Source organism: Sinohyriopsis cumingii, chromosome 5 (assembly GCF_028554795.1).
Source record: "Sinohyriopsis cumingii isolate HCF-2022 chromosome 5, ASM2855479v2, whole genome shotgun sequence".
NCBI classification, from domain to species: domain Eukaryota; kingdom Metazoa; phylum Mollusca; class Bivalvia; order Unionida; family Unionidae; genus Sinohyriopsis; species Sinohyriopsis cumingii.
The window spans coordinates 155,649,747-155,675,562 of NC_142965.1; the positions used below are offsets into that span (position 1 = coordinate 155,649,747).

Consider the following 25,816-nt stretch of genomic DNA (forward strand, 5'->3'; position numbering starts at 1 on the left):
CATTGAGTAAATTTACATAATCCAACTAATCCAATAGATTTATTTAAATAGTCAGGTCCTTGAGTAAATTCACATAATTCAATAGAATTATTTAAACATTCAGGTCCTTGAGTAAATTCACATAATTCAATAGAATTATTTAAACATTCAGGTCCTTGAGTAAATTCACATAATTCAATAGAATTATTTAAACATTCAGGTCCTTGAGTAAATTCACATAATTCAATAGAATTATTTAAACATTCAGGTCCTTGAGTAAATTCACATAATTCAATAGAATTATTTAAATATTTAGGTACTTGAGTAAATTCACATAATCCAATAGAATTCTTTAAACATTCAGGTCCTTGGGTAAATTTACATAATCCAGTAAGTATTTACTGCTAAATCCAAGGAACAAATATTATAAATACAATGACTCTTTGAAAACTGTTGTTGTTGTTGTTGTTGTAGGGTTTGATGCCATTTTTCAGCACAAGATAGGCTATACATGGCAGCCAGTATAAATGGTGGAGGAAGAACCCAGGAAAACTCTGGAAAGAACCACCAGTCCTCTAGAAGCTACTCAGGCAAGCTTCCTCACGTACCCACATTGGCCAGATTCAAGATTCGAACCCATGCAGACTGAGGTGAAATGGCAGTGATCCGTAATGTTGAGTGCTTTAGACCACTCTGCCACTCGGGGCCACCTATTAAAACTGGCATAGACTGAAGATTGGAATATGTGGTGCATGTATTCTCATTATATAGTCTCTATATATGTGCCAAATGAACACAATCTGATTCACTGAAAGATTCTGGAACAATTAAATCATATTATTTCAAAATAACCCTGTCATATTATGACCATCTCAAACTATTAAACCAATCACTTAGGTTGTGCATCATATCACTAACAGGATGAATGCACTAATACTTTCATGTGATGTCACCTCCATTTGAATTAATGCATGGCGTATTCAACCAGAATAGTTGTTGACTTGACCTTAGTTATTGGCCTTGGTTTATGATTGAGATTCATGCAACGTAGTGTGCATGTACTTTATTATAGTGCTAGCCAGCCACTCAATTAAAGAATTGAAAATTTAGCTGCCTAAGATCCAAATGACTTAAATAAAAACTGTATTGTTATTTAAAAGATGATAAGATATTCATATACAGTCATACCTAGGGAAATGTTTGTGTACAGTCACTAGTTCCTGACTATACCACACCTCATCATATGAGCAGTGCATATATATATACAAGTCATACAGTCTTTGGGTACAACATACGGTGGCAGACACCAACTCAGCCTTGAGGACATGCAATTACAATTGCTAACATCATAATCTCTAGTCAGGTCAGAGAACATAACTACAGCTACCCTCCAAACACACACTTGCACCTTTCCTACACCTTAAAAAACTGGAATAAAAATATTGATATATTTTTCACTGATAACAAGGAAATCGAATATAAATTGTTTGTACATGTATTTTCCTACTGATAACAAGAAAATGGAATAGATAATAATGGAATAATTACCATTGATAACAAAAAAATAGAATATAAAATATCAGTGTATTTCTTATTTGGTGGAAAAATTAGCATGATGTGATGTAAGCCTGACAAATCTGGTAACAAAGATAACTATTGATATGGTTTTGATCAGGCTTTGTATTTGTACTATAGCTTGAGAAATCAATGTTGATTACAATATGTGTGGAGTAGAAGTGACCTCCCTAGTATAATTGTACCTATACAAATATTGCAGCAAGCTTATGTCACATGAGGAGTGAGGATGATGAGTCCCTGTAGTTACCTTCAGATGGGGAAAAGCAATCATAAGTAACATACCTCCTATATTTTCAGCAAGAGTTGTCTCCTCTTTTGATCTAATTGCTTGAGTATGAAATTTGCATCAGAATCTACATTTGTCTGACTTATTTAGACTACTCCAGTGGCCTAAGTGGTTATAGCATATGCCTCGGATCCTGGAGGTTGCAGTTTCAAACCCTGGCTGAATCGTACAAAATGGTACTCAAGCAGCTGCCTCACTTAAGCCACTCACCATTAAGAGGTTAGTGTAAGGACTGGTTGGCTTGGAGTCAGGAAAATGTGACTGGATGAACAAATGCTACATGTCTTTGGCATGATGCCCCAGTGGTAGGCATCACTATAAACTGCCACACTGCAGACATTGTAGTGACATGACTAAATTTGTTTAAGCTACCCTAAAAATCCAAATCACCTTTGGCATTACTAATTGGGTATTATGTGTGTTTGGACTGACATTTGACATCTTGGAGATTTGAAATACATATTGTCTCACATGTGGTCGTAACTCTCATTTTTAGTGACTAATCAGGGTAATTATTGACTTTCATGTAATAAAATCTGTCCTTTCAGGGTGGGCCAGGATAATGACATCTGAAGCATGATTATAAAAAAAAATAATCTACATTTATCAAACCATTTGAATATTATCACTGCTTTGGTACTCTTGATAGTACTTCTTTGATAGTATTGATATTTATTCTTTGGTACTATTGATAGCACTGCTTTGATACTATTGATATCGGGCCCCAAGTGGGCGAGTGGTCTAAAGCGCTCTCTGTTTTGGATCACTGACATCTCACCTCTATCTGCAATGGGTTCGAGTCTCTGATTCAGCCAATGTGGGTATGTGAGAAAGCTTGCCAGTAGTTTCTCTTGGATTGGTAGTTCTTTCTGGGGTTTTCCCGGGTTCTTCCTCCACCATTAATACTCCAGGCCACCATGTATAACCTGTCGTGTGCTGAAAAATGGCATTAAACCATACAACAAGAACAACTATTGATATCACTACCTTGATTCTTATTGATATCACTGCTTTGATACTATTGATATCACTGCTCTGATACAATGTATATCACTGCTTTAGTACTCTTGATAGTACTTCTTTGATAGTATTGATATCACTTCTTTGGTACTATTGATAACACTGCTTTGATACTATTGATATCATTACCTTGATTCTATTGATATCACTGCTTTGATACTATTGATATCACTGCTTTGATACAATATATATCACTACTTTGATACAATGTATATCACTGCTTTGGTACTCTTGATATCACTTCTTTGATAGCATTGATATCACTTCTTTGGTACTATTGATAGCAGTGCTTTGATACTATTGATATCACTGCTTTCATCCTTAGTCTGGATATCACTACTTTGATGCTATTAACTCTTTCAGCCCTGGAGGTTTTTGTCATTTTCACCTGAAATGCAAGTAGGAAACACATTTTGGGGGCTATTTCTGAATACATCCTAATACATCGAATTTCAACAGATTTTCCATTAGACTAATATCTAGTTGTATTAGAAACATCATTTTCCATTGGTTATTGTGCTGGTGCATCAGCAGAAGGGTAAAGAGTTTTTTCTTAATGGACCCATCATTTTCATAAGGAGACCACTCTTTATTCTAAATTCCCACCTTATCCTAGTTTTTGCAAAGGTTCACCTGTCTGTGTGCAGTTCAGACCAGTCTGCCTTAGATATGAGGCCAAAAGGTCTAAAATCTTGACACAAGATCACATTCAAGCCATGAGCGAATTTTGGGTAAAAAAAAAACGGTCCAAAAAATTAGTTTTATCCCTTTGTATTTTGTAGTGCAACTAGAACATCCAGATTATCTGGTATCATTGTAGAGCTATATCTGTCTGCTTTTTTGTAATACCACCCACTTTGGTGTATCTTAAATGACCTTGATGTTGCAGAGATCAGAAGTAGGGTACATACTCATCATGCCTACAGGCAGGATCAGGGCTGAATGTATTAATATCACTGCTTTTATACTATTGATATCACTGATACTATTGATACCACTGCTTTGATACTGTTGATATCACTGCTTTGATGGTATTGATATCAATGCTTTGATACTTTTGAAGAGATTTCTTTTTTATTGCTTGTCTTTTATGCCTTCTCATAGGGGAAACAATTTTCTTGTAAAGGTCACTTTAGTCTGAATTTATTTTCTGTATGATATTTAATGTTGTTTATGTTGGCTGCTGGAAACTACTAAACTTTGAATCAGCAATTAAAGCTTTGTAAATAGTCATTACAGTCTGGTTTTATATTGTCAGTAAGTTGGAAAAAAAACCCATAAGGCTTAGAGATGTTCAGTGGCAGACAAGTCACATGACTGACAGTAATCTGATGAATGTTACACATGCTAATTTTCTGTTATGTAATGGAGGATGTGCTAAAAACAGTATGGTAAAGGGGAAGTTTTAAAGTACTGCAAAACGTGTCTTGAGAGATCACTGCTGTGAGAGACCACCTGTCTTGAGAGACCAGGTTCTAAATGTGCTGATTTATGGATTACCTAAGTTGACAAGAGATTACCTGACTTATGATACTATTTGTTTTGATAGAAGGAGTGGTTTTCTAAGATTGGTTATACTGTACACCTGAAACATACTGTTTTCACACGGATAGAAGTATAATTTTACATGATGTTTGAGACGTAGATAAGCTTTACAATATGTTTATGACATAGATAAGCTTTACTTGATGTTTGAGACATAGATAAGCTTTGCTTGATGTTTGAGACATAGATAAGCTTTACTTGGTGTTTAAGACATAGATAAGCTTTACTTGGTGTTTAAGACATAGATAAGCTTTACATGATGTTTAAGACATAGATAAGCTTTACTTGATGTTTAAGACATAAATAAGCTTTACTTGATGTTTAAGACATAAATAAGCTTTACATTATGTTTAAGACATAGATAAGCTTTACTTGGTGTTTAAGACATAGATAAGCTTTACATTATGTTTAAGACATAAATAAGCTTTACTTGATGTTTGAGACATAGATAAGCTTTACATAATGTTTAAGACATAAATAAGCTTTACTTGATGTTTAAAACATAAATAAGCTTTACATGATGTATAAGACATAGATAAGCTTTAATTGATGTTTAAGACATAGATAAGCTTTACTTGATGTTTAAGACATAAATAAGCTTTGCTTGATGTTTAAGACATAAATAAGCTTTACTTGATGTTTAAGACATAAATAAGCTTTACATGATGTTTAAAATATAGACAAGCTTTACTTGATGTTTAAAACATAAATAAGCTTTACAGGATGTTTAAGACATAGATAAGCTTTACATGATGTTTAAGACATAAATAAGCTTTACATTATGTTTAAGACATAGATAAGCTTTACTTGGTGTTTAAGACATAGATAAGCTTTACTTGATGTTTAAGACATAGATAAGCTTTACTTGATGTTTAAGTCATAGATAAGCTTTACTTGATGTTTAAGTCATAGATAAGCTTTACTTGGTGTTTAAGACATAGATAAGCTTTACTTGATGTTTAAGTCACAGATAAGCTTTACTTGGTGTTTAAGACTTAGATAAGCTTTACTTGATCTTTAAAACATAAATAAGCTTTACATGATGTTTAAGACATAAATAAGCTTTACTTGATGTTTAAGACATAGATAAGCTTTACTTGATGTTGAAGACATAGATAAGCTTTACAGGATGTTTAAGACATAAAAAAGCTTTACTTGGTGTTTAAGACATAAATAAGCTTTACATGATGTTTAAGACATAGATAAGCTTTACTTGATGTTTAAGACATAGATAGGCTTTACTTGATGTTGAAGACATAGATAAGCTTTACAGGATGTTTAACACATACATAAGCTTTACTTGATGTTTAAGACATAAATAAGCTTTACATGGCCTGTTACACAAACATGTTATCTGAAGAGCTTGGCTTGCTACAGAAAAAAAATCAAAAAGTTTGGTAAAGAGAACTTTCTTCAAAAACATTTTTGTAGGTACATAAGTAAATTACATTTTTCCCTATGTTCATTTGTACGTTTAAAATAATGACATGCTGTGTAATACTGTTCAATATTGTACAGAAAATACTGTATATTGTACAGGAAATAGTGTATATTATACAGGAAATACTGTATATTGTAGAGGAAATACTGTATATTGTAGAGGAAATACTGTATATTGTAGAGGAAATACTGTATATTGTACAGGGAATAGTGTATATTGTACAGGAAATAGTGTATATTGTACAGGAAATACTGTATATTGTACAGGAAATACTGTATATTGTACAGGTGAATGTGAATTCAAACTTCTAATATTTTGATTTATTGAAGAATTATCCTGATTCTATGCTGCATATGCTAAGGACATCTTTTGCACAAAAGGAATTTACTGGACTACCAAGAATGTGATTCTTTGGTTGAACTGAGAGGTTATGTTTCCCATCATTCTGCTCTACTCCTTTGTTCATGTATACACAATTAGAATCTCTAAGTAGTTAAAGTCAAGTCACTGGAACTAAGTCACTAATCTTAAATAGCTACTGTACACATAAATAATCAGGTGTATTGACCTATTCCACAACACACGAGTACACTACACCATTTTCAACACCTTTCTCTGGTTCAGAGATTTTCCTATAAGAAAAACCTGATAGTACAGTTTAGTAGGTTTATCTCTGTTTACTCAATCACTCATTTCAGAGACTTGATTATTATCTACCTTACCTATGCTTCTTGGCAATACCATCTCTATCCATATTGCTGTAGGTGCGTAAAATGTTATATAATTAATATTTTCTGGACACCCATCACAGCTATGTTTTAAATAACCTAGAGATTGAATTGCATAATTCATTGTTTCACTTTTTAAAAATTATCCTTTTGATAGCTTTACTATCAAACCAAGATTTAAAAATAATTTTTAGCAAATGGACTTTGTCTCTGTGCCCAGACATCGTTGCAAAAAGTCAGGCTTTTAAGAGGCTGTGTAGTTTTGTACCAACAATGTATACAATGTTTGCAAGTGTACAGTACATGAGTCACTTTACACGTCACCTGCCATTGGATCTTAAAACATTTTTTCTTAATAAACAGATATGTAATGCATTCATGTAACAGAGTTACTCATGATTTCAAATAAAGAAAGCTTGGTGAAAATATGAAGAAACTTATAAAATCCGGACACAAAATCGGATTCCGACCATGGGCAAATGTCGGGTGAGAAAAAAAAAGTAATTTTTTTTTAGGTTTTCCCTCTGTATTTTATAGTGCAACTAAAACGTCCAGATTATTTGGTATCATTGTAGAGCTTCATCTGTCTACCTTCCTATAATACCACCCACTTTAGTGTATACATGACCTTGACGCTACACAGCTCGGCAGTAGGCTACCATCTCCTGCCATATAAACGCGATGCCAGGGGATAATGAGTTAAAATATTGAAAGAACAGACTGTGCTGCTAGCCCTGTCTCGACACAGACTGTGCTGTTAGCCCTGTCCTGACAGTCATCTGCTCTTAAGATACCATAAACTGATTTTAAACCTGGCATAAAAAAAATCCTGTGCTTAGAGGTGCAGACATTATGGAGTGATGCTGTCAAAAACAAACTCCAGGTGAAAACCAACCTTAAGTTAATGGCCTTCTTTCTGTCTGTAAGGTTGAGGCATACAGTCATTGCACAAATTAGAATTGGTCATACTCGTATAAACCAGTCCTCAATGAGTGCATTTCTTGTAATGAACCCTTAACCATTAAGCACTCGATTATATATTATTTCAGTCTCCAACCTACACATGAGCAATGTTAAGCACATGACAAACTTTTCGATACAGTAAATATGTCTTGTAATTTAATTTTCTTGAAGGAAGTTAACATGTATTCTAAAATATAGCTTGTTTGCAACCTTATTTCCTTTGAGTATTTTTAACTTAACATGGGTACTGTTAGTCACTCTAATTTATCATTTTTTCGGTACTTACCCTTTATACATATCATTTACATCCTCCATTGATTGGGAACCTTCATGTATTATCCTCATCATCTCATTAGTATATTTGTATACATTTATTGTTCATTGGTAATAAACCTTTATGATACATAAATCTAAATGACATAACCCTATTTTATGATACATAAATCTAAATGACATAACCCTGTTTTATGAGATATAAATCTAAATGACATAACCCTATTTTATGGTACATAAATCTAAATGACATAACCCTGTTTTATGATACATAAATCTGAATGACATAACCCTATTTTATGATACATAAATCTAAATGACATAACCCTATTTTATGATACATAAATCTAAATGACATAACCCTATTTTATGATACATAAATCTAAATGACATAACCCTATTTTATGATACTTAAATCTAAATGACATAACCCTATTTTATGATATCTAAATCTAAATGACATAGCCCTATTTTATGATACATAAATCTAAATGACATAACCCTATTTTATGATATGTAAATCTAAATGACATAACCCAATTTTATGATACATAAATCTAAATGACATAACCCTATTTTATGATATGTAAATCTAAATGACATAACCCTATTTTATGATATCTAAATCTAAATGACATAGCCCTATTTTATGATACATAAATCTAAATGACATAACCCTATTTTATGATATGTAAATCTAAATGACATAACCCTATTTTATGATACATAAATCTAAATGACATAACCCTATTTTATGATACATAAATCTAAATGACATAACCCTATTTTATGATATGTAAATCTAAATGAAATAACCCTATTTTATGATATGTAAATCTAAATGACATAACCCTATTTTATGATACATAAATTTAAATGACATAACTCTATTTTATGATACATAAATCTAAATGACATAACCCTATTTTATGATACATAAATCTAAATGACATAACCCTATTTTATGATATGTAAATCTAAATGACATAACCCTATTTTATGGTGATATATAGCCTTAAAGTGCTGATGTGCTGTAAAGTCCACAATCACTCTATTAGTCAAACACTCTTCATAATTATACTTTCAAATAAATAAGTTACAATGTAGTATTATTACAACCAAAGCACCTTGACAATCTTGTAAGATTTCATTAATTATGGCAACATTTAGGTGGGCATATATGGTACAGGCATATGTAGCAATGTTCATGGCAATATTTGGGTGGGCATATATGGCACAGGCATATGTAGCAATGTTCATGGCAATATTTGGGTCTGCATATATGGTACAGGCATATGTAGCAATGTTCATGGCAATATGTGGGTGGGCATATATGGTACAGGCATATGTAGCAATGTTCATGGCAATATTTGGGTGGGCATATATGGTACAGGCATATGTAGCAATGTTCATGGCAATATTTGGGTGGGCATATATGGTACAGGCATATGTAGCAATGTTCTTGGCAATATTTGGGTGGGCATATATGGTACAGGCATATGTAGCAATGTTCATGGCAATATTTGGGTGGGCATATATGGTACAGGCATATGTAGCAATGTTCATGGCAATATTTGGGTGGGCATATATGGTACAGGCATATGTAGCAATGTTCATGGCAATATGTGGGTGGGCATATATGGTACAGGCAAATGTAGCAATGTTCCTGCATGGTTGATCATAAACATTTTTCTCTCTAGGACATCTTGTTCATCTGGGAAGAAATTAAATAAAATGTTTATTAAATGAACGATGTGCTGTAATTTATGGCAAAGTGCAGGTTTTCATAGCTTTAAGGGCTTAAACAATTTTCAAGTACAAATTAGAGTAATGGACTGTCACACATTGGCATTTGCCCTGTATTTTTTTATCATATATTATACTTGTTTATGTATGTTTTAAAAAAATGTGATTGTATTATTATTCTGAGCTCTATATTTGTTTTAAATAATGTTGATATAATTAAGAAGAGAACACACTGGGTAATTTATTTTCACAGGTATTAGATAATTTGCCATACTGGTAAGTAATGAGTGTACACTGAACATGAATCAATCTTGCCAGTTTATATGTACCAAATCTAATATTATATCAGCATGTACCAAATCTAATATTATATTTATATGTACCAAATCTAATATTATATCAGCATGTACCAAATCTAATATTATATCAGCATGTACCAAATCTAATATTATATCAGCATGTACCAAATCTAATATTATATCAACATGTACCAAATCTAATATTATATCAGCATGTACCAAATCTAATATTATATCAGCATGTACCAAATCTAATATTATATCAGCATGTACCAAATCTAATATTATATCAGCATGTACCAAATCTAATATTATATCAGCATGTACCAAATCTAATATTATATCAACATGTACCAAATCTAATATTATATCAGCATGTACCAAATCTAATATTATATCAGCATGTACCAAATCTAATATTATATCAGCATGTACCAAATCTAATATTATATCAGCATAGAAAAACAGAATGCTACAAAAGTATTTAAGATAGCATTCAGTATTCAGCACCCCCTCAATAAAAATCCATTCATTATAGCACTCCCCCACTTTCAAGTTCATTCATTACAGTACTCCTAACAATAATAATAATAATAATAATAAATATAAAAACTTTATTTGGAGAAGGTAACTCAATTACAGTACTAATCTACCTTGAGGTCTTCTATCTGTTACTTACAATATATACAGTATATACAACATGATGTGAAAAATCTGACTTGACACTAAATAATTAATTTTAAAATTTAAAGTTATCAAGCCTGGAACACATGCATATGTATCTGTGAAAACATAAACATATACAAAACATAAAATATCATTCTGCATTGAAAAATTCAACTATGAAAATGATGCAAAATTACAGAAATGCAGGCAGTATTTTTTGTACTAGAACTGTTCAATTTTCTAAAGATTTCATCCATTTAAGACATTGATTATGAAATGAAGAAATGCTAGGAGCCTGCCTTATGTCACTGGGAATATTGTTCCAAACCAGTGGACCAGTATATTGAAAACTTTTTTAAACAATTCTTTCTTTGGCCTTGGTATAATGTAATGTTTACTTCTTATGGACCTTAAATTTGGAGTACCATCAGCATCTCTTTGGTGAAAGATATTGCTTAGATAGACAGCAATGGCTTTCCTGGATACTTTATACATCAATTTGGCCTTTCATAGAAATATTCTTTCATGTAGTGTTAAAACCTTTATATTATTCATTGCTTCCTGAAAATTGTCTATACATTTATCTTTTGGAGTCTTAAAAGTGTTGTTATGTTTGAATTAGAGGTATTACCCCTAATTACATTACAGTAGTCCAGATATGGCTGAATATAACCTTTATGAAAGATGACCCTATACTGAAGAGGATTGTATGTTTTGATTTTCTTCAGTAGCCAAAGATAAGATTTAACCTTTTTTGAAAAATGTTTAATGTGAATAGACCAAGTAATATTGTTATCTATGAATACACCAAGAATTCTATGTTGAGAGGTCATATTAAGGCTCATATTGCCAAATAGAACCTGGAGTTTGTCGCTATCTAGCCTTGCCCATTTTTGTTGTGTTCTAACTAGTAGGCTTTCTTTTTTTTCTGTATTTATGATCATACTGTTTTCCTTGCACCATACTTGAAGTCTACAAGTCCATCATTACACCACTCCCTCACTACAAGTCTGATCATTACAGTACTCCACTACAAGTCCATTCAGTACAGTACTCCCTCACTACAAGTCCATTCAGTGCAGCACTCCCCCACTACAAGACCATTCATTACAGTACTCCCTCACTACAAGACCATTCATTACAGCACTCCCCCACTACAAGTCCATTCATTACAGCATTCCCCCACTACAAGACCATTCATTGCAGCACTCCCCCACTACAAGTCCATTCATTGCAGCACTCCCCCACTACAAGACCATTCATTACAGTATTCCCCCACTACAAGACTGTTCATTACAGTACTCCCTCACTACAAGTCCATTCAGTGCAGCACTCCCCCACTACAAGACCATTCATTACAGTACTCCCTCACTACAAGACCATTCATTACAGCACTCCCCCACTACAAGTCCATTCATTACAGCATTCCCCCACTACAAGACCATTCATTACAGTACTCCCTCACTACAAGTCTATTCAGTGCAGCACTTCCCCACTACAAGACCATTCATTACAGCACTCCCCCACTACAAGTCCACTCAGTACAGCACTCCCCCACTACAAGACCATTCATTACAGCACTCCCCAACTACAGGACCATTCATTACAGTACTCCCTCACTACAAGTCCAATCATTGCATCATTCCCTCTCTACAAGTCTATTCATTACAGCATTCACACACACGCACGCACACACACACACACACACACACACACACAAACACACACACACATTGGGTTTAATAGAATAGCACAGTCTTGGCTACAAAGTGCCCCTCAAAAAATAACACTAAAATATAAACAGAAAAATTGCAAAAACTTAAGAAAGATATATCATTAAGAATAAGCCTGAATGTATTGCCATTGAAGATTTAAAAAAAAACAGAAATGTAAAAAAGCTATAAAAATGTAAAAGTTAAAACTGGCATCATGAAGATAAAACATAGAAAAGTGAGTATTAATTATAGAAAAGTGAGTATTAATTTCTGTTTCAGGATAAAATGACAAAGATGCCAGTTTGTGGAAAGTATTTAAAATAAAACAAAATGGTTAAACTTTTAATTCAGAAATATTATTAATGTGCAGAAATTCTTTTTAAAAGAAATTGGAGAAAATACAAATATAAATGTATTTCTAGTTCTTTGGTTGAAAAGTGGAGCTGTTTTATTTGACAAATACGTTACATTATAAAGTATAAATTCTCCAACCTTCCACTTCATTATCTTATTGTCTTTGTACTGTATACACATCATGTACCTAGTTGTACTGTATATACATGATGTACCTAGTTGTACTGTATACACACCATGTACCTAGTTGTATATACACGATGTACCTAGTTGTACTGTATATACATGATGTACCTAGTTGTATATACACAATGTACCTAGTTGTACTGTATATACACGATGTACCTAGTTGTACTGTATATACATGATGTACCTAGTTGTATATACACGATGTACCTAGTTGTACTGTATATACACAATGTACCTAGTTGTATATACATGATGTACCTAGTTGTACTGTATATACATGATGTACCTAGTTGTATATACACGATATACCTAGTTGTACTGTATATACACGATGTACCTAGTTGTACTGTATATACACACCATGTACCTAGTTGTACTGTATATACATGATGTACCTAGTTGTACTGTATACACACCATGTACCTAGTTGTACTGTATATACATGATGTACCTAGTTGTACTGTATATACACGATGTACCTAGTTGTATATACATGATGTACCTAGTTGTACTGTATATACACGATGTACCTAGTTGTACTGTATATACACGATGTACCTAGTTGTACTGTATACACACCATGTACCTAGTTGTACTGTATACACCATGTACCTAGTTGTACTGTATATACACGATGTACCTAGTTGTACTGTATACACACCATGTACCTAGTTGTACTCTATATACACCATGTACCGGGGCCCCGAGTGGTCTAAAGTGCTCTCCGTTATGCATCACTGCCATCTCACCTCTGCCTGCATGGGTTCTTGTCTCAGATTCAGCCAATGTCAGTATGTGAGAAAGCTTGCCAGTAGCTTCTTGTGGGTCAGTGGTTCTTTCCGGGGTTTTCCTGGGTTCTTCCTCCACCATTAATACTAGCCGCCATGTATAGCCTATCGTGTGCTGAAAAATGGCGCTAGACACTACAACAACAACAATATACACCATGTACCTAGTTGTACTGTATATACACCATGTATCTAGTTGTACTGTATATACACCATGTACCTAGTTGTACTGTATTTACACCATGTACATAGTTGTTCTGTACATACACGATGTACCTAGCTGTACTGTATACACACCAAGTACCTAGTTGTACTGTATACACATTGTATTTAGTTGTACTATATATACACGATGTACCTACTTGTACTGTATACACACAATGTACCAAGTTGTTCTGTATATACACCATGTACCTAGTTGTACTCTGTATACACAATGTACCTAGTTGTACTGTATATGGTGGCGCTCTACAGTTTTGCATTTGCATAGGGTTAGAATTTTAAAGAAAAATAATTTCCACTGCTTTCCTCACTGGTTATACTAGCTATTTAAAAAAGACTTTGTATATCTTAGGTATAAATCAAAGAACCTTTAATTCCATTTATTTTGGTGTAAGATTGATGGGTGTAATATGGGTTATAGAGTATACAGCTTGGCCTTACTCCAGATGTGCACCTTTCAAAAAAGTTCTAGCTCCACTTGGTCATAACCACTCCGGTGGCCTAGTGGTTAAAGCGTCTGCTTCAGATACGGGAGGTCATGGGTTCGATCCCTGGCCGAGTCATACCAAAGACTTACAAAAATGGTACTAACAGCTGCCTCGCTTGGCGCTCAGCATTAAGAGGTTAGTGTTATGACTGGTCGGCCTGGTGTCAGGATAATGTAACTGGGTGGGACATCATGCTACATGTCTGTGGCATGATGCCCCAGTGCTAGACATCATTATAAACTGCCACATTGCAGACATCATAGCAATATGACTGAAAAATTGTTAAAGCTACATTAAAAATCCAAATCAGATTACATCAACACCACTTGGTCATTTTCAATTCCTGAACTCCAGAGATAAATCGTATAAAAAGGAGCTGATAACGTTTTTTTACACTTTATACATTTGGTAATTCATTCATTGCACTTTCAAAAACAGGTATTGTCTGGTCTGGCAAAATTCATTTTCCCTATTTTAATAGCTGCCATGGATAGTGTACTTTAGACTAATTCAGGATGATTTTTTAGCACAAGGGAGCAGTCATTTTAGTTAGCAATGTGCTTATATCATATACAATTTCCAAAAGTACAATATCCAAAGAAATATCATCCACATTACATTAATGTAGCATAGATGTATGCCAACATTCTCTCCATTGTGCATGTTCTAAATGCAAACAGCTTCACCTTACTCTATCAAAAGTACATAATAACTGGTAAGCACCCACTATATACCATGTGCATAGTTGTACTGTATATACATGATGTACCTAGTTGTACTGTATATACACAATGTACCTAGTTGTACTGTATATACACGATGTACCTAGTAGTACTGTATACACACGATGTACCTAGTTGTACTGTATATACACGATGTACCTAGTAGTACTGTATATACACAATGTACCTAGTAGTACTGTATATACACCATGTACCTAGTTGTACTGTATGTACACCATGCACCTTGTTGTACTGTATATACACCATGTACCTAGTTATACTGTATATACACCATGTACCTTGTTGTACTGTATACACACAATGTACCTAGTTCTACTGTATATACACCATGTACCTTGTTGTACTGTATATACACAATGTACCTAGTTGTACTGTATATACACAATGTACCTAGTTGTACTATATATACACCATGTACCTTGTTGTACTGTATATACACAATGTACCTAGTAGTACTGTATATACACCATGTACCTAGTTGTACTGCATACACGATGTACCTAGTTGTACTGTATATACACGATGTACCTAGTTGTACTGTATACACACCATGTACCTAGTTGTACTATATATACATGATGTACCTAGTAGTACTGTATATACACAATGTACCTAGTTGTACTGTATATATACGATGTACCTAGTTGTACTGTATATATACGATGTACCTAGTAGTACTGTATATACACCATGTACCTTGTTGTACTGTATATACATGATGTACCTAGTTGTACTGTATATACACCATGCACCTTGTTGTACTGTATATACACAATGTACCTAGTTGTACTGTATATACACGATGTACCTAGTTGTACTGTATATATACGATGTACCTAGTTGTACTGTATATATATGATGTACCTAGTAGTACTGTATATACACCATGTACCTAGTTGTACTGTATGTACACCATGTACCTTGTTGTACTGTATATACACGATGTACCAAGTTGTACTGTATATACACCATGCACCTTTTTGTACTGTATATACACGATGTACCTAGTTGTACTGTATATACACGATGTACCTGGTTGTACTGTATATACATGATGTACCTAGTAGTGCTGTATATAAACCATGTATCTAGTTGTACTGTATGTACACCATGTACCTGGGGGCCCCGAGTGGCCGAGTGGTCTAAAGCATTCTCTGTTACAGATCACTGCCATCACTTCTGTCTGCGTATTTTCGAGTCTTGGATTCGGCCAATGTGGGTATGTGAGAAAGCTTGCCAGTAGCTTATCGAGGGTCGGTGGTTCTTTCCGGGGTATTCTCGGGTTTTTCCTCCACTATTAATACTGGCCGCCATGTATAGCCTATCGTGTGCTGAAAAATGGCGTTAATCCCTACAACAACAACAACACCATGTACCTTGTTGTACTGTATATACATGATGTACCTAGTTGTACTGTATGTACACAATGTACCTAGTTGTACTGTATATACACGATGTACCTAGTTGTATTGTATATACACGATGTACCTAGTTGTACTGTATATACACCATGTACCTAGTTATACTGTATATACACCATATACCTTGTTGTACTGTATATACACAATGTACCTAGTTGTACTGTATATACACCATATACCTTGTTGTACTGTATATACACAATGTACCTAGTTGTACTGTATATACACCATGTACCTTGTTGTACTGTGTATACACAATGTGCCTAGTTGTACTGTATATATGCCATGTACCTTGTTGTACTGTATATACATGATGTACCTTGTTGTATTGTATGTACACAATGTGCCTAGTTGTACTGTATATATGCCATGTACCTTGTTGTACTGTATATACATGATGTACCTAGTTGTATTGTATGTACACAATGTGCCTAGTTGTACTGTATATACACCATGTACCTTGTTGTACTGTATATACACAATGTGCCTAGTTGTACTGTATATATGCCATGTACCTTGTTGTACTGTATATCCACGATGTACCTAGTTGTAGTGTATATGCACAATGTACATTGTTGTAGTGTATATGCACAATGTACCTAGTTGTATTGTATATACACCATGTACCTAGCTGGAGTGTATATGCACGATGTACCTAGTTGTACCATATATACATGATGTACCTAGTTGTACCATATATACACTTTGTACCTAGTTGGATCATCTTCATTTAAATTTTCTGTTTATGCCTGTATATCTATGAAGCCGCTAAGAAGAATGTCACAAATATAGTCCATGCAGCGAAATCAGCCCACTACAGTACTAAGATCATGGAAAGTTCCAGCTGCAAAGAGCTCTTTGAGATTACTAACAAGCTAATGTCAAGGAACAAATCTACACCACTTCCAACTACCTTCTCTCCATTCAACCTTCCAGACATGTTTGCAAATTTCTTTCATGACAAAATACAAACCATTAGAGATGAGCTTGACACCACAATTTCAGTTGAGTCTCGTCATCACCATACAGTTGGGATGCAGAATTTGAGCAGCAGTCATTAGCAGCATTTGAACCTGTCTCTATGGATTTCGTACGTACAATCGTGATGAAGAGTGCACCAAAGTCATGTGAACTTGATCCAATTCCAACATCACTGCTGCTTGAGTGTTAGATCCAGTATTGCCTTCACTAACTGATGCTATTAATACCTCTCTCTCATCTGGGGAATTCCCATCATTTTTCAAAACTGCCATTGTAAAGCCTATGCTGAAGAAACCAACACTAGACCATAATAGTTTAAAGAACTACTGCCCAGTTTCTAATCTCCCATTCATATCAAAAGTCTTAGAAAAGGTTGTTCTATCCCAGCTTGTATCTCATCTGAATTCAAACAGTCTTTTTAGCAATGTACAATCTGCATATCGCCCTTGCCACAGTACTGAAACAACTCTTTTAAAAGTAGTTAATGACATTCTCTCTGCGTTGGATAGCGGAAAGATTACAGTCCTCACCCTCCTTGAATTGACTGCAGCATTTGACACAATAGACCATGATGTATTACTTCACCGTCTCCAGCATGTATTTGGCATTCAAAAATTGTATCTGCAAATGGAATACACTCCAGCCCAGTTGATCTATGTTGTGGTGTTCCACAGGGGTCTGTTCTTGGACCTGTTCTCTTCATTCTGTACACTCAGTCACTCTCAAGTGTCATAGATCATCATCCAGTGTCTCACCAATTGTACACTGATGACACTCAAATATACAAATCTAGCCACCCAACTGAAGTTGATACTACCATCCAAGGTGTAGAGAGGTGGATTTCTGATGTGAAATCATGCATGACATGTGACAAGTTGCAGATGAATGATAATAAAACTGAGGCTATTCTGATCACAACACAAAGACTTTCTCATTCACATCCTTTACCTCAAACAATAAATATCAGCAACACAAACATTAAATTCACACAATCAGTACGGAACCTAGGTGTTACTCTGGACAGTGCTCCCACATTGCACCAACATGTCATGAACATATGCAAGGCTGCATATCTTGAGCTGAGATGCATCAGCTCAATTCACAAATATCTTTCAGTTGATGCCACTAAAACACTTGTGTGTTCGTTAGTACTTTCAAGACTGGACTATTGTAACTCAATTCTTTCTGGTTCATCTCAATATCTACTCCAGAAACTTCCAAAAGTTCAAAACACAGCTGCTTGGATCATACTTAGAGTATCACGATCAGAGCACACCTCCCTGCTGCTCTGTACCCTACACCAGCTATCCATTTGATCCAGAATCAAACATAAAATTTATTCTCTGTTCTACGTTTTACTGTTGGACTCTAGTCCAACATACCTATCCGACCGCACCCATGTGTACACACCAGCAAGATACTTATGCTCCTCTTCTGACAATCGTATACTCATTATTCCCACTATGAAAACAAAGTCATATGGACAGCGTTCTTTTGCATACCAGGGCCCAGCAACGTGGAATGAATTGCCCACTGAACTTAGACACAAAGACAGTGATCCCATTCACGAGTGCTCTAAAAACTCGCTTATTTCGACTGCAAGAACAAACTTAAAGACCTAATAATGTTTCCTACCTTAAATATTCTCAGCATGTTTTTTTATGTTTTCTAATTTCATGGTGTTTGTTTTTGTAATCATATCATTATATGTTTTTATCCTACAGGTGTTGTCTAATGTTGTAAAGTGCTTAGAGCTTCTAAAGATTAGGCGCTATACAAAGTCCTCATTATTATTATTATTATTATTATTATTATTATATAAATATAGATTATTATTAATGCTTGGGGTGGGGTAGGGGGTGATGATGTCACCCTCTTTAATAATGTTATTATTATAAAGCTTTAAATGCTTTCATCTTTCTTTGCTGTGATAATAGTCATTAAAGATAAAAATTAATATTTTCAATTCATTTAAAGGCACAAGTCTTTAGCATAAAGGGTCAGTTTATTAATACTTCCATTGGAGACTTATTTGAAAGCAATATCTGTCGATGGTGTTCACTTGTACAGAAGTGTTTTATGGGCAAATTTTACCATATTTTTTGATGTCAGTCACAGAACTCCCAGAGAGAAATGCAAATCTCACCCCAATACATATTATTCATGTATGTGTCATGCAAGTGGTTATTAAGTGCATGACATTTAAAATATAAATGCTATACAAGTATTTTCATTGTTATATTGCTGTGTATGATTCATTGATATCATTTTATTGCAGGATTATCTCAGTAAGAGCAAGGAAAAGAAACAGAAAACAAAATGGTCATCTTATCCAAGGTCAGTATTTCATAATATCTCACATCTGTATCTGTCACATAGGTACAACATTGACTCTGTAGTAAGCATGCCTGACCTGCAGCTGAAATTGTGCAGGTTTCAAACACAACCATTGGATCTGCCCAGGTCAACTTCTGCGGGCTGTTCTTGGGCAAAACTCTTTACTCCAGTTGTTTTGTTTCTAAGCATCATTTATAGTTACGTATAGGTCAAGTCAAACTGCAGTCTACACAGATCCAGATCTGCTGTCACATAATGCACTGGCAGATATGGGTCTGTGCCGTTTTGATTGGAGTAATCAGTAGAACAAACAATATAGACCCTAATCTGTATGTGCATTATGCTAAAGCAGGACCTTTGTTGTTTGCAGTTCACTTTGACTTGAACGTGAGTGTAGACTGTATCCTTCTTGTCTTGCTGTAATACCAAATTAAACCAAGCCAAATCTTCCCCATGCTTTTTGGAGCAGTGTTGGCTGACAAGGCACTAAAGTGCATATGTCATATGCTGCATACATGCATAATATTTTGCATTTACCATATAGTTAATGTGACTATCATAATCTGTCCTCATTTGACAATGCATTCATATCCCGCTTTAGTTAATGTTTTGATGGAAGTTTTTCCTTATGTCTGCATGCATATCTCCGTTTATTTTTCTGGGTGTGTGGATTTTGATAGAAACATTGCTAATTATTTTTCTGGGTGTGTGGATTTTGATAGAAATGTTGCTAATTATTATTCTGGGTGTGTGGATTTTGATAGAAATGTTGCTAATTATTATTCTTGGTGTGTGGATTTTGATAGAAATGTTGCTAATTATTATTCTGGGTGTGTGGATTTTGATAGAAATGTTGCTAATTATTATTCTGGGTGTGTGGATTTAGATAGAAATGTTGCTAATTATTATTCTGGGTGTCTGGATTTTGATAGAAATGTTGCTAATTATTAGTTTGGGTGTGTGGATTTTGATAGAAATGTTGCTAATTATTATTCTGGGTGTGTGGATTTTGATAGAAATGTTGCTAATTATTAGTTTGGGTGTGTGGATTTTGATAGAAATGTTGCTAATTATTAGTTTGGGTGTGTGGATTTTGATAGAAATGTTGCTAATTATTAGTTTGGGTGATTAGTGGCTTGTGTAGGAATATTATTAATTATTTTTCTGGGTGTGTGGATTTTGATAGAAATGCTGCTAATTATTTTTCTGGGTGTGTGGATGTTTATATGAATATTGCTAAGTATTATTCTGGGTGTGCATTTTTTGACAGGAATATGGCTAGCTATTATTCTGGGTGTGTTTGTGGTAGAAATATTGCTAACTAGTTTTTTCTATGGTTTTTTATAGGTATATTGCTAATTATTATTAATGGTACATGCATTTTGACAGGAGAATATCTAATTGTTATTCTGAGTGTGTGATTTTTGACAGGAATATTGCTGATGATTATTCTGTGTATATGATTTTTGACAGGAATATTGCTAATTTATTATTCTGGGTGTGTGATTTTCGACAAGAATATTGCTAATTATTATTCTGGGTTTATGATTTTTGACAGGAATATTGCTAATTATTATTCTGGGTACATGATTTTTGACAGGAATATTGCTAATTATTACTCTGGTGTGTGATTTTTGACAGGAATATTGCTAATTATTATTCTGGGTGTGTGATTCTTGCCAGGAATATTACTAATTATTATTCTGGGATGAGTAATGATGTAGTGGCCTTTCTATGAATATTGCTAATTATTATTTGGGTGGGTTGTTTTGAAATATTGCTAATTATTATTCTTCATGGGTGCTTTTAGTAGGAATATTGCTAATTTGTATACTGGGGTGTGGTGTGTTGACATAGGAATATTGCTAATTTGTATACTGGATGTGTGGTGTGTTTACATAGGAATATTGCTAATTTGTATACTGGGTGGGTAGTTGGGTGTGTTTACATAGGAATATTGCTAATTTGTATACTGGGGTGTGGTGTGCTGACTAGGAATATTGCTAATTTGTATACTGGATGTGTGGTGTGTTTACATAGGAATATTGTTAATTTGTATACTGGGTGGGTAGTTGGGTGTGTTTACATAGGAATATTGCTGATTTTGTATACTGTGTGTGTGGTCAGCAGCAGGGAAGTCGTACAGACCAGGTGGCTCAGATAAATTTAACCCTCCCACCAAACATTTCTCCGTAGAAGCCTCAGATTTCAAAAATAACGCCTCCTACGAAAATTAATCCACAAAATTTCAACCCAAAGTGCATTTTTAGGCATAAAAAAAAACAGCATTTTTTTTGGGGGGGGTATTGTAAAATTTGTTTGTGATTGCAAGATTGGGCTGCGGATATTAATTTTATTTCACAATAAAACAATATCTTTGAAAATAAGATGAGCCGGAAAACTAGCACAGTTGGAGAACCTCATTCTGCCAGATTAGCGCGAGAGCAATTAGCGGCATTAAAGAAGTTTATTCCGACAAAACAATTATTTAAGAAAAATGTTCGTGGTTACGAAGATATGCAACATGGAATTTTAGAAACTTCGGCAAAATGGTTGAAGCCAGTTACTAAAACAATTGAACAAACTGTATATGGTGACGAAAAAGATAAGGAAGATGAGGAAGCCAGAAAACGTGGAATTTTTCGTGCGTTGAAAGGTATTGAGGAGCAATCACGAACATTACCCGATCGATTAGCAATAGCAGCAGCGGCAGCGCAACAGGGTGGACAACCTGCAATTGCTTTTAAAGTAGGTCGTAAAGGAAAAACTGAAGCAAGACCTAGAGGGAGAAAACCTGGAGTAAAAAAAAGGAAATTTGATATCGATGATTTAAGAGAAAATTTCACTGATGAGGGATGGAATATAATATCACAACCGCTATCTACGATATATAGTTTAGATCAATTTGGTCAACTTGCTGAAGATATGTTCAATATTCGAAATGACTATTTGTCTGATATAGGAAGAGGAAGATATCCAACTCGTAAAAGTTGGTTTAGTATGTTATTTAGAATTTATGATGGAAAAACGCAAGCGAGTGAAAGGGATCCATCTTTTAGAAGATTTATGGCAGCAGCAGACGATAGATATGATCATAATAAACAAATGGCGGAAGAAAGAAAACAGCAAGAGAAAGAAAGAAAACAGCAAGAGAAAGAAAGAAAACAACAAGAAAGAAAAGAAAAAACTAAAACACGAGGAAGAAAAGTAATACCACAGGAAGATATTCAACCACAGGAGCCAATATTTCAACCAGAGGAATTAGGAGCTAGACCAAAGGAAGATATTCCACCACAGAAAAAAGAAAGAAAATCGAAAAAGAAAAAAGATCAAAGTGATGAATCGATAGTTGTACCCGAATATAAATCATCACCGGCTAGTAGTTCGTTTAAAATTGATCCTAATATATCGGCGGATAATTATTTGGATACAAACTTGTTGTATTTAATCAATACCAATGAAAAACGAATTCAAATAGCTGCGGATGATTCTTCGGAAAATAAAAGATTCTTTTTGCGAAAAAATATTGATGTTGATAAAGTTAAAATACTTGATTGGTATGCGATGATTTATTTTGGTAGTTTAGGAAAACCAATAAGATATTCTGATGAAGGTTTTGGGAAATTTTCATTGGATGTTGGTAATTACAGAATAGCGTTATTAAAGGGGGAAGCGAGAGCATCAAATTTAACAACACCTAAAAAGGTTAGTCCTAAAAAAGATAGTCCTAAAAAGGATATTCCTGCATCAGCATACTCCTACCTCGATCCATTACCTACAGATGTTTCTACTTTATTACAACCTCTTCCTCCTCGTCCCACTCCCCTTTCATTACCTACAGGTAAGGAAAGTTCGCCACCTAAGAGAGAGAGGGTAAGCCATTTACTTGATCCGGAAATTTCGAGAGGTATTTCTGAATATTATTCAACGTTGCATTCAGGCAGACCAACACCATTTCCATCACTTCGTCCACAAGAACCATATTCGCCACCTGAGATGAGTGGTACTCCTGAAAAGGCTGTTATGAGCTCATATCTTACTATAAAGGATAAATATCCTAAACAAGATAGTCCTATAGGGGATTCGCCACCGAAGTCATCATCATCAGGGTTATCTTCATCGTCGTCAGGGTTATCTTCAACACCGTCAGACGATTTATTCTACGTAACGCCATTGGAATCTCCAGAAACAAAAAAAACAGGAAGCGGATATTCAGTTTGTCCCGATAGTGTTGTCAACGATGTATCTCGCCTTGAAGTATTAATCGGAGGAAAGCGAGCCGGAAATAATTCCCGTGAGATAGTCAACGAAGCATCAGATATTTGTCAGCGATTATTCCGTGGTGGTATCATCGATTCTCATATTTATAAAGAGTTTGTCGATGAACTCATCGATTAAATCAACACAATTGAAATAATATGATTATTCATAAACATCAGCGCAGACCTAATCAGGTCCGCATAGTAAACTCTCGATTGCCAGTATACAAATATATTCACGGTAATGGATTTGGCGATATCATTGGAAGTCTTGTCACACGAGTAATACCTAAAATTGGACCAATGGTAAAACAACTAGGATTAAAAGCAATAGGAAAGATAGGTGAGACTGCTGTTTCTGGTATTGGTAATTTGGCTAGTAAAGGCTTCAACGCTATCAAAGATAAAATATTAAGTTTAGTACGTAAAAAGCAACCCGTCAAATTACCCATTACCAGCGAAATGCCACCTGAAGTCAGTAAGGCCATAAATGATGCGGCAAATAAAAAAATAAATGATCTAGCACAGGAAGCTGCTATAACAAATCTAGCGCAGGAAGTTGCTAAGACAAATCTAGCTCAGAATGTTGCTAACACAAATCTAGCAAATACAAGTTTTGTTTCAGGCGATGGTCTTCGTTTTAGACGATATTATTAATAATAAATGTTTGCACAAGTGTCAAATGAAGTATTTGACATGGATGAACCAGTAGGTAGGGATACATCAGTGCGAGATTTTCAATATTTCTCGTACGATGTAGTTGAGCCCGATTCAAGAAATCGGAAGGAAATTCAAGTCCACGATACAACAAGATATTTTCTTCCATCTGAGGCGTATATCGAATTTGTTGGTAAAATTGTTAGAACCAATGATACCAACTTTGGAGCAAATTTTAAAGTTGGATTTGTCAATAATGGTATTATGGCATTATTCAAGAATGCCACTTACATGATCGATGGAAAAGAGATTGAATCAATCACAAATAATGTTGATATAGCAACGACGATCATAGGACTAGCAAGATACTCGGATGATTTTACCAGATCGGCCGGTCCTAGTATGATGTTTGCCAAGGATAATTCTAATGAAGCTGAACACAATCGGTATAACATCGCTGTACCAAATGATCCAGCTGGTAATCCAGCCACTCAGATGGCTTTAATAACTGGCGTTAATGACGATTACAATCTCGGATTTGCCACGCGAAAACTTATGTTGGTTGGTCCGAGTTTAAGATTTTCCTGCGCAATTCCGTTATCTCATATTTTTGGATTTTGCAGACATTTCAGAAAAGTTATTTACGGAGCGAAGCATACGATATCTTTCGTTCGAGATGCCAATGATGACAGAGCCATCTGGCGAGATGCAAGTGCAGATCCCCTTGATATCGGCAAAGTTGTCCTTGAAAAAATTACCTTGTGGATGCCAGCGATAGTTCCATCGATGATCATAGAAGAAAAATTATTATCATTCATGAATCAAGGAGGAAAATCCATCATGTCTTGGCTGACAACGATGACTGACTCTATCGAAAATGTTAATATTAACGGAATATTTACTTGGCGAATTGCGTCACAGCAGGGCTCCTCCGCACCAAGACATATCTTTGTTGCTCTACAAAACATGAATAGAAATGATCAACTGCATAGCCATATGATATTCGATCGACTCGAGGCAACAAACGTTTCATTGAGAATAAACGGCCAACAGGAGCCAACCGAGGAAATAGCCATCGATTATGTCACCAATTCCACGGCACGCGTGTATCATCGATTGTTAAGTTTCATGGGCCGCG

General features: G+C 34.8%; 1 protein-coding gene across 4 annotated transcripts in view; it reads left to right on the forward strand.

Moving 5' to 3' along the window:
- LOC149800512 (myosin-VIIa-like) overlaps positions 1-25,816 on the forward strand; it is a 246,110-nt gene that overhangs the window by 20,737 nt on the left and 199,557 nt on the right. For 3 of the 4 annotated variants that reach the window (XM_089960141.1, XM_089960144.1, XM_089960142.1), the window contains exon 2: positions 19,704-19,762. In XM_089960141.1, the coding sequence (XP_089816267.1) occupies positions 19,745-19,762 (18 nt within the window). In that variant the 5' untranslated portion in view covers positions 19,704-19,744. Of the gene's footprint in view, positions 1-9,812; positions 9,836-19,703; positions 19,763-25,816 lie in introns of all 4 variants that reach the window. The other variant, XM_089960143.1, reaches the window with a different exon arrangement.